The 11,795-nt window shown below is 36.3% G+C and overlaps 1 protein-coding gene and 2 non-coding genes across 3 annotated transcripts; 2 read left to right on the top strand and 1 right to left on the bottom strand.

The window, feature by feature from the left end:
- Positions 1-2,863: 2,863 nt before the first annotated feature.
- On the top strand, positions 2,864-2,965 carry LOC131957272 (U6 spliceosomal RNA). Its single transcript, XR_009389084.1, has one exon. It is a non-coding gene; the product is annotated as a U6 spliceosomal RNA (small nuclear RNA).
- A 490-nt stretch (positions 2,966-3,455) lies between these two features.
- On the top strand, positions 3,456-4,697 carry LOC131957140 (growth hormone secretagogue receptor type 1-like). The gene has a single exon (XM_059321862.1). The coding sequence runs from the start codon at positions 3,456-3,458 to the stop codon at positions 4,695-4,697; it is 1,242 nt and encodes a 413-aa protein (XP_059177845.1).
- A 5,511-nt stretch (positions 4,698-10,208) lies between these two features.
- Trnaa-agc (transfer RNA alanine (anticodon AGC)) lies at positions 10,209-10,281 on the bottom strand. Its single transcript has one exon. It is a non-coding gene; the product is annotated as a tRNA-Ala (tRNA).
- Between the last annotated feature and the right edge of the window lie 1,514 nt (positions 10,282-11,795).

Genomic DNA, 11,795 nt, shown 5'->3' with positions numbered 1-11,795 from the left:
AAACATTCACAATATCACACACGTCAGTTATACAATCTCACGCAATCTCAAAGATCAATCACAAAACCTCACTATCACTCGCACAGTTCATTAAATTACTCACACAATAAGACACATCATTCACACAATCTCGGAGATCACTGGCATAAATCTCACACAGAACTCACACAAGGTCACACATCACTTACACAATCGCACATGTCACTCACACAATCACACATATCACACATAACTAACGTAATCGCACATATCACTCACACATCACTCACACAATCGCAAATATCACTCAAATAATCGCACATATCACTCACACATCACTCACACAATCGCATATATCACTCACACATCACTCACACAATCGCATATATCACTCACACATCACTCACACAATCCCACACATCACTAACACAATTACACATATCACTCACACATAACTCACCCAATCGCGCATATCAATCACACATCACTCACACGTCACCTCACAATCACACGCATCACTCACCCCTTCGTAATCCCCACTCACGCCTACCCTCTGACCTCTACAACATAGCGCTCACCATCCACGTATCTAATAGTTCTCGTAAAATCTGTTTCCCTACCCCCTCCCCCATGCTCCCCACATCTTTCAATACCCTCCATCAGCAACGTCGAAAAGTTTGTTGTTTATTTTATTTCAAGAAACCACCGCCCCTTTATCTACTTCCTGTTGTACAACGGTTTAGTGAGCATTTAACACTGAAGGCCGTCCCCTTCTCCAGCTGATGCTAACGGTAATGTAAAACCCGTGTCAGGCCGCCAGTTGATATTAGACCCGTTGTTTACATTCATCTGTTTGATCAGCTGGTATCTCTGAGCATCTTCGATTGGACAGGTCTAAGTCAAGCCAACTCCAAAAAAAAAAAAAAAAAAAAAAAATCTATTTACCTCCCTTTCCACTCATATATCGATTACCTCCCTTATCTAAAAAAAATGTTTTTAAAAATTTCCCAAAAAAAAAAAATCTAATTTGGAAGCAACTTTTTTACTTAGCTCTCTGTATATCCCCTCCCACGCCGCTGTGTATCTACCCAACAATGAGCAAATAATTGAAATGGATGAGTGCTCACTTTCCCCCCTCGACTCACACGCAAACACCAACAACAACGGAGTCCCCGAACAACCAGCCATAGACAGCGATACTCTCATTGCTCGCCCATACACGTACGACCACTCGGGTTATAATTACTCTCCCTTGATTAAGGGGCAGTGACTCTGCGGCAGGGGTTGGATTTGTACGGGATATCTATCCGTGGCTGCGAGAATCACGGTGAATCATCAGCGTACAAATCCAATGGAGAACTCGTGTTAAACCTACACCGAGAGAAAGGTAGAGAGTTTAAAATGTAACTTCTATCCGACTGTCTGTTTTATCCGATCTTGTGATTATTCTTAATGGACAGAAGTGTCACATATTTTTTGCCATACAAGTAATTATACTTTATATATTTATTTGTTAATTAATTTAGAATATTATAAATAGAAATAAAATCAAATTCTGTCATACATTTGCTTTAATGTGATCAATTAAATTTCTTATACCAGCTAAAGACTGAAGTAAAGTCTCATCAAAGAAAAAATATTATAAACATTCATATGTAGTCTATATATGAATAAACATATTACAATTATTTAATAAGCTGGACTTATTTTATTTTCTCACATGAAGTTTTTACTTATAATCTGCAAAATAGCTTCAACATAGAAATGAAAATATTAATTTTTCAAAATAATTTTAACGAATCAAGCAATTTATAACGAGTAAGCAAAGAAACGGATTTGTAAGCAACAAAAATAGACATATTAAAAAACAATAACAGGGTTGCATTTTAAATTTACTTTTATATCTAATATAGTTTTGAGGATTACAATTGATTATTTGTATGAAATCCCACCAATTTTCAGGATTCCTAAAGAAGTATAAAACAGTATGTAAGTTAAAACTTAGCAAATTTACGGATAGCTTAATAGGTAAAAACTCAACGTTATGCAATACAAAACACCTTTATACTAATTTTTGTCATTACTGATATAAACATATATATATATATATATATATATATATATATATATATATATATATATATATATATATATATATATATATATATATATATATATGTATATATATATATATATATATGTATATATATGAAAAAAGATAGGTGATTAATAAAAGAAAAAAAACAAACTAAAAGGTCATATCGAACAGTGTACTGCTCATCCTGTTTACCTGTCTCGTGTTTACAACTGTCGGCCATTTTGTATTTAAAGTCGTGACAATCAATCCAGGAGACATTTTGGCTTGTCACCGGATATTGAAGTTTCGCGTACCGTAGTTTGTTTCATTACTTTTCATCTCCGGGTTTTTTATTTTTATTTTGTGGGAAGCGATCATCCAGATTAAACAGCAGAGCAAAAACAGTTAAGCTGGGAAAGCGCCTTATGCGTTGATTACATTTTTTTTAAACATTAAAAAAGTTGAATTTTATGACAAGCTGAATTAGAAATTAATTTTTTCTTTAAGATTCATATGAGCTTCTCTTTTTTTTAAAAAAAAAAGGGCTGAACAATCCTCACATCGCAAACATGTTATGAAACACATTAATATTGAATCAATGGAAAATCGGAAAACTCATTTAAAATGTTGAAGCATATGAAAAATCGTAAAATATATTTTCCAAATTGACGTATTTAAATAGTCTTCATATTGTCTGTCCAGAATATTTTTTTAATAACTTGCATTGAATGATGGGTAAATTCAACCCCCCCCCACCCATCCAATATTAACAAAAGCGCACATTTTAATATAATTCAGTATTCATGTATACTGTTCACGCAGTATATACAATAAAATTGGAACGATACAGAGAAGATTAGCATGGCCCTCGCGCAGAGATGATAGAATCGTGAAGCGTTTCCAAATTTATTATTCATGTATGACTAACTTTTTTGTTGATGGTACATACTTTTTAAATATATCCTGATGACCAACATATGTTTCTATACTTTTCTCTATTTTCGTTTAAGATGGTGACAGATGAGTGTCTATGAGAAGAAAAAAACCCAGAACAAAGTGAAAATTCAACACTGACAGCTAGAAACACACAACGCGAGAGCTAAGAGAATTGAAAATCAAGTTCCAAGCCATTTCATTAGATACAGTACTTAAAGCCAAACTGGAATAATCGATTCTGATTGATTGGGAGGTGTCATTGGATTTAGATTGATCTATTGATTAATTAGACATTTTCTTTACTTGGTTGCGTAATGAGATTGTTTCCCAACACTGCTAATGAGTGAACCATGCTTAGTATTCCAAAAACTGAGGTAAATAATAAGTTAAAATCTTAGGTGCTAATGACATGGATTATAAAATAAAGTAAAAAATAAAGGAACGTTCTAGAAACTCTGAAACAATGGGGTCTACGTTAAAATTGTGTCAACTGTTGTGTTTGAGTCTCGGACCCGTCTTGTCCGCTAATCTGGATCCTGACATCACGACTTCTAGACCCGCAGCCAACGACGCCATGGTCACCATGGAAACGGCTCTCCCCCTGGGAGACTTCCACGTCGACGAGGACATCATCAGCGCGAGGGAGAGACAGATCTACGAGGTCGTCAACTACGTCATCCTCGGCACGGTCATCGGGCTCTTCGGCATCGTCGCCAACATCATCAACATCATCATCTTCTACAGACAGGGCCTGAAAACGACTGTCAACGTCAGCCTGTTCGCGCTGGCCATCTCTGACCTATGTAGTCTGCTGACCTTGCAGTGGTTCAACATCTGCGTCAACCCGCTTTTTGAAAACGCCGACGACCTCTTTCCGATGATGGCGTCGGAGGTGATTTACCTGACAGCGGGGATTCCCCACGACTGCTTCGCTAGAATTACCTGTTGGATAACCGTCTACATCACAGCCGAGAGGTGTCTGTGCATCACTTTTCCTTTAAAAATCAAACAACTCATAACGCCCACCAGAACTACTGTAATCATCAGTTTAATTTACATTTTAATGATGGCGTCTTTTACGCCGGAGTACGCTACAGCCTACATCGGGTGGAAATACTACGCCAGTAAAAATAGAACCTTACTCGGGCTTAAGTTTACGTCTCATCGTAAACAAGTCGAGGGCTTGACGTTTTTGTTGTACGGAATTCTGGGTAAACTCTCTTTCGTCGCCGTCGTGTTCTTCACCGTTATCCTAGTCGTGGTTTTGAGAAAAAAAACAATATGGCGTCGGAAATCCATCTACGGGCATCAGAACTCCGAATCGATTTCCAACAGAGACAAGAAAACCATCAACATGATCATCATCATCGCTATTATCCTCATCGTCTGCTACACCCCTGGGACAATCCTATCCCTGGTGACCTTCTTCGTGCCAGACTTCAGTATTGTGGGGAACTACGTGAACCTGTTCTTTGCCGTCTGGTCTTTCGGCTTCCTGTTCGAGACGATCAACTCCAGCGTCAACATCTTCCTGTACTACAAGATGAGCTCCAAGTACCGCAGGTCCTTCTGCGGGATGTTCTCCAGGTGCGTCAAGCCGGACCTCACCTGGAAGGACACCAGCTCCAACAACAACGCCAGCATGCGGGTGATGAACGAGAGCAACAGCTACAGCGGTCTGAGGCAACATGAGTCCAGCTACTAATGGGTTAATTCAAAGGTTCATGCGTCCAGCGACTAATGAGTTAATCCAAAGGAAAAGTGCGTCCAGCGACTAATGGGTTAATTCAAAGACAACAAGAGTCCAGCTACTAATGGGTTAATCAAATGGAACATGTCCAGCGACTATTGGGTTAATCCATAGACAACAAGAGTCCAGCTACTAATGGGTTAATTCAAAGGTACATGCGTCCAGCGACTAATGGGTTAATCCAAAGGTACATATGTCCAGCGACTAATGGGTTAACAAATAGACAACATGAGTCCAGCTACTAATGGGTTAATTCAAAGGTACATGCGTCCAGCGACTAATGGGTTAATTCAAAGACAACAAGAGTCCAGCTACTAATGGGTTAATCAAATGGAACATGTCCGGCGACTATTGGGTTAATCCATAGACAACAAGAGTCCAGCTACTAATGGGTTAATTCAAAGGTACATGCGTCCAGAGACTATTGGGTTAATCCATAGACAACAAGAGTCCAGCTACTAATGGGTTAATCCAATGGAACATATCCAGCGACAATTGAGTTAATCTATATCAAACACGAGTCCAGCTACTAATGGGTTAATCCTTAGACAACACGTCCAGCTACTAATGGGTTAATCCATAGACAACGCCAGTCCAGCTATATACTGGGTTAATGTAAAGACAACTCAAGTCCAGCTACTAATGAGTTAATCCAAATTTACCAAATGGCAACAAGAATCCAGCTACTAATGGGTTAAACTACTTGCCACACATCTAGCTATTAACGGGTAATGTAACGGCTACTCCATCTGCTAATGGGTTAAACGACAACTATACTCCCAAAGCTAACGGGTTAATTGAAATAATTAAACAATTCTACTTTCGTAATCTTTTTGTTACTGTACTTAAATGTTTTTGAAAATATTGTAATTTTGATATTTTAAACGATTCACAACCTGAGATATTACTGGATTAATTATCTATATATATAATTCTCTTCTTCGAGCCGTTAGAAAACAAGCTGCAAACGCTCTCCCTACCTCCCCACCCCTACATGGTTTTAGTGAGCTGTGTTCACTCTAAATCAGGGGTCTCCAAACTACGGCCCGCGGGCCGTATGCGGCCCGCGAGGTCCTCTCATCCGGCCCGCGGAGATCTTTTTGTCCACGGAAAAAAAAGTTTGTTAGTGATGGCTGAGGAACTTAGCTCAGAAAAATCACTTCATGCCTGAAAGAAACTGGCCCCCGAACTGAAATTCGATAGTTAATGCGGCCCTCGGACTGAAAAGTTTGGAGACCCCTGCTCTAAATGTTTACAAGCAGAGCCAACGATTTTAAACGTAGGGGGGGGGGGGGGGAGGAGGGGGGAGGGAAGGAAGGGGGGGGGTATGGTCCTTAACGAGCTACTTATAGTGTTTTAAAGAAATATTTTCAGTGTCAGCGTTGGTACTGTCGAATTCACAAATTATGAATTATTGAAAATTAGAAACAACTAAATAGCGGCGTATGTTATGCCGCGGGCCGGCTCGTTAACAATAAAATCGCAGGAGATACTGGAAAGGGAGACAACCTATAAAAAACAGGTTATTTACAGTTTAGGAATGTATACTGGTAAAAAAAATTCACTATCCTCACAAAAGCAAATGAATATGAAACATGAATAAAATCTCCGTTTAACACGCTTTGAATACATTAAATATAATATTATACAAATAATTTTTTTTGCTATATTACACATATAGAAAATACACGATGTTATACAATTACCTGATATTTGAGCGCATAGCATGATCTTAACCTTGTTTACGAAATTGCTTTGGTGATACAGTTTAAATATATTTGCTACTTCGATGTCTTTTAAACGAACAATTTACCGTCTCTGTTTCTTCCATACTTTTTTCTCCGGGGGTGCACTTGAAATTTTCGGGGGGGGGGAGGTTTGCGGTGTCGCTGTAGATATATCTATCGGCAAAGTTTGAAACGAATTGCCCAGCTAGAATTGGTCAAAAAAGAGTAAAAAGATTTACCAACAGGCAGACAGGCTTGCAGGTAATGCGACCTTAGGAAAAGTAAAAAAACAAAAAACGAATTAAAAAGATGTGAACTTGGCATCGAGACAGCCCCAAGAGAAGTATACCATTTGTATCAGCCTTGTTATTAAACTTGAGAGATCTACAATTATGAATGCGTATTTTAAACATCACATTTATATTGTACTAATTGAATATTATTAAAATAAAAATAAAGCTTTTATGTATCTCTATGAACATCTAGGTAAGGAAATTTACATAGATCTAATTAAGGAAATCTACATAGATGTAGTTAAGACCATCTGCGTAGATCTAGTTAAGGAAATCTTCGAGAATATTGTTTAGGATATCAATACAAATGCATTTTCCAATTGAAGGGCTCAGTGGAAAAAGTACTTAAGTGTATTTTGAGAGTTTTGAGAAAAATGAGTGCAAAGTTTTAAAATTGTTATTGAAATAACAAAACAGCTGATGCAGAGTATTCAAATTAAGCTACTTCGGTACTTTTTCCATGGCCCAAATTTACAGGGATGGTTAAGGGGAGGTAGTCAAATAATATACCGGTCTTAACTCATTTTTGACAAAATGTAACTTAAGTACTTTTTCCACTGAGCCCTTCAATTATGTATGAGAGTTTGAAATAACATTATATTTCTCTTTTACACTTACATTTATTATTCAATTATTTATCTACAAGAGTGGTCAAGCACTCTGACATGAGAAATTGGCACGTCAATCGTGTCCATTGAGAGAAATTGTTAAATGTCGTTACAAAGAATAATTTAGGAAACAATTATTAACAAGAAAATAAAAAAAAAATCGTATTTTCTCAAGTTGTGAATAAAAAGATATATACATAAATGGCAGCTAACCTCATCTCTCTGAGTTAACGAAACGAAGTGACGACATACATAGCGAGGGTATTTAATTATTTAGTCTCGGATTCATCTCAGATATCCGTTAATTGAATTTTATATTTCGAAATAACGCGGTACAGTGACAAAAATGTCTATAAGGGCGTCATCTTAACTAGAAAGCTTCGGCTATTTTTTGTTAAAGCGGCTTGGTGATTGTTTGACGAACAATCCTTATTTATCTGAACAGAATTATCTTTCAGTGAATTTTGGCACATTTTTCAAACCATGACTTTCTATTATATATCTATTATATATATATATATATATATATATATATATATATATATATATATATATATATATATAATATATAATATAGATATATAATATATTTATATATATATATATATATATATTATATATATATATATATATATTATATATATATATATATATATAAATATATATATATAATATATACTATATATATATATATATATATATATATATATATATATATATATATATATATATAATGTTGCTTCTTTTTACGACTAATATTTTTTTTTATATATATAATGTTGCTTCTTTTTTACGACTAATATTTTTTTTTTAACTATTCCTTCAACGTTGCATTAATTAATGTTTCAGTCTATTTATTCGACAAATGCTGCCTTGGATGTTGTTGATCTCTGTATGAAATATGTTTATGCTCATAATAAATTTGTAATTATAACTTTATGTGTTGCTTAGTTGCTGTAATAAACGTCAGCCTATTCCATATTACTAATCTGCTTTCAAAATAAAAATAATCGTCCAAAGTATTACAGTTTACGTTATTCAAATCTTTTAAGTTTGTAACAATACATTACGTTATTACATTATATATATATATATATATATATATAATATATATATATATATATATATATATATATATATATATATATATATATATATATATTACATGTTTAATTTAGGAAAGTCTTAAAAAAAGATTGTGCAAACATTATATAACACGAAGGGGTTGAAGTGGTGGTTTATCCTGTTATATTGTGTTATACGGAGTGGAAATGCGGTGTGGCTATCTTAAAAAAAACTGTTTTTATAATTCTTATGTTCACCAAACTTTCAACAAGTAGAATGATTAGAACAATAGGTTAGAACAACAGGCTTACCATAAAAATTATTTGTATTAAACAACAAAACAAGAGCTTATAACTATTCGAAATGAACGTGTAAAAAGTAAAATACTCTGAACTACTGAGGATTTCTTTATTTGTTAAGATTACGGAATTTGTAGTAACATATTGTGTCTTGATATGAATGTCAGTGATTTCTGGTAGTGTTACACTGAAACATTATGCAACGTTATATGGGGTAGGTGGTGGCATGTTATATTTTGTGGTATATCGTAAGTAGAAGTTCCTTCTTAAATACAAATCATTTATGATGTAAACATTTATTGTAAATTACAGAATTCAACACATAACTATTTACTCACAAGCACACATAATCTGAGCAGGCAGTTCTTTTTCCTGCCGTATATTACCAAATAAAAGTGCCTTCCCTCACCTGCCGTATATTACCAAATAAAAGTGCCTTCCCTCAAACCCACCATCATCCGGGGCTTGGTTGTTTTTCCCACGTTTTCTTTAACTTGCTTTCTCTCTGTGTTTCTGTGTTTGTTTGTCTTTCCAATCAAATCTTGCGATCGAAATTTCTGGCACTTCCCAGTTAGCTAGCGCGCTGAAATTTTCAGGGAAGCTTTCTTTTGGATGACCATAGAATATGCAATTGTTATTATTACTAAATTGATCAATGGAACCATTTTATTGAGCATTTTAGACCGCTATATAATCTATATATATAATTCTCCTCTGCGAGCCATTAGAAAAAAAACCAGCGACGCGTACCTCGCGCGCAGTGAAGCGAACGATCCCACGTTGCCACAGGCTTAGGGGCAAATAATTTACTTTGAACCGAGTTTAAACTTACAGGATGTAGGCCAGTTTGGGGTTCAAATCTATGTGTTCTAGTCAGTAACGTATTCACACAACGATTTTTTTTCGAGTTGTCTTTTTAAGAGTTGTCTTTTTATGAGTTGTCTTCGTTTACCCAAAAAAAAGTGAAAAGATAAAATCGATAGCAAGATTTTAATGCAAACAGACAAAGACTAAAAAGTAGAAAATAATAATCATTAAAAAAGTTTTAAAAAACCCACGTTTTCTGATTGAACTAAAAAGTAGAAAATAAATACTATACATCACAATAATGCAAGCGATCACTCTACTATAAGCGATCAAAAACGTGGGGCGCCGTGATTTTCTTACAGTTTCTAATACTGTTGACTCTCTACAAGCTCCCTAATAAAAGTCAATAGTATTATCTAATCAATAGTAATATAACTTTTACTTCGGCGCCCCACGTTTTTGATCGCTTATAGTAGAGTGATCGCTTGCATTATTGTGATGTATAGTATTTATTTTCTACTTTTTAGTTCAATCAGAAAACGTGGGTTTTTAAAAACTTTTTTAATGATTATTATTTTTATTTATTAAAGGTGGTTGTACGTATAAACTAAATACCTCCCAAGCAATTTAAGCTTTGGTTAAAAAGTACAATTAGCTTTACAAAAATTGGAGCAGCGGGGTATCGATCCCCGTACCTCTCACATGCTAAGCGAGCGCTCTACCACTTGAGCTACAGCCCCGATATACCAGAGCAGCTATCGCAACAATCTAAAAGATAAAGTTTTTAACAAACCGCGCTATAGGGCAAAATCAATTTTAAGAAAAACTATTTTTAAGGAACAATCTATTTCAAGTTTAAAGGCAATGTTGATAGAATCATAAACACACGTAGATCTACAACTATTATACAATTTCATCGGTTTAAGTATAAACCGGTAGTTTGCAGTGTTTCTTCCAGACTTTTTTCTCCGGGGGTGCACTTGAAATTTTCGGGGGGGGGGGGGGGGACAACAATTTCCGGGGGGGGGGGGGGAATGACACTGTCAAAAGTATATGTTGTCTATATAAATTCCATTTCGTTCGGGGGGGGGGTAGACTTCCTCCGAAGAGATGCCTGGAAGAAACTCTGGTACTTTGAATGTTTCTAATGAATACAATGAGTACTACTGCAAGACTGGCTTGTTTATTTATAGCCTACTAAATCATTTCACTTTTGAATATTGATGTAACGCCCGCCAAATTTGAGAACCCATGATATAGAGCCCCTTTATGGTCACTGACATGAAGGTACTGATACTAGAAGGTCTGGTCCATTCCTGTGAGAATCACTGATATAGAGTCTCATTAAGGTCACAAACATGAAGGTGCTGATACTACAAGGTCTGGTCCATTCCTGTGAGAATCCCTGACGTAGAGTCTCATTAACGTCTCAAACATGAAGGTACTGATACTACAAGGTCTGGTCCATTCCTGTGAGAATCCCTGACGTAGAGTCCCGTTAAGGTCACTAACATGAAGGTACTGATACTACAAGGTCTGGTCCATTCCTGTGAGAATCCCTGATGTTGAGTCTCATTAAGGTAACCGACATGAAGGTGCTGATACTACAAGGTCTGGTCCATTCCTGTGAGAATCCCTGACGAAGAGTCTCACACCGACATGAAGGTACTGATACTACAAGGTCTGGTTCATTCCTGTGAGAATCCCTGATGTAGAGTCTCATTAAGGTCACTGACATGAAGGTGCTGATACTACAAGGTCTGATCCATTCTTGTGAGAGCCCCTGATGTAGAGTTGAGGTCACAAACATGAAGGTACTGATACTACAAGGTCTGGTCCATTCTTGTGAGAATCCCTGATGTAGAGTCTCATTAAGGTCACTGACATGAAGGTACTGATACTACAAGGTCTGATCCATTCCTTATCGGCTCACCTACAATCAGCTGACCTTATTCAGATCAATTTGCACAAGACGTTGTGTTTTTTTTTTACTTCACATCAGAGGCGGAGTGTAAATGGAGTGAATGGAGTGTGGTGTGTATAGGAAGGTGTGTGTGTGTGTGTGGGGGGGGGGGGGTGAGTAGAGTGGTAAGGGAAGATATGGGGACGATTAGGTTGGATTAATAATTAATGTTCAAATAAACTATTGATCCTGATGTAAATATTGTTTTGTGGGGTAGATCGACATTTTCTTTCGTGAGGTCACGGTTTCTTTCAGACATTTCTTTCCCAGTCTTGGGGGCACTTGAAACTT

This window comes from Physella acuta, unplaced genomic scaffold (genome assembly GCF_028476545.2).
Source record: "Physella acuta isolate Inbredline_101_S28 unplaced genomic scaffold, ASM2847654v3 ptg000080l, whole genome shotgun sequence".
NCBI classification, from domain to species: domain Eukaryota; kingdom Metazoa; phylum Mollusca; class Gastropoda; family Physidae; genus Physella; species Physella acuta.
The sequence above is the reverse complement of the archived record's forward strand: the minus strand, read 5'-3'. Positions and strand labels throughout refer to the sequence as shown.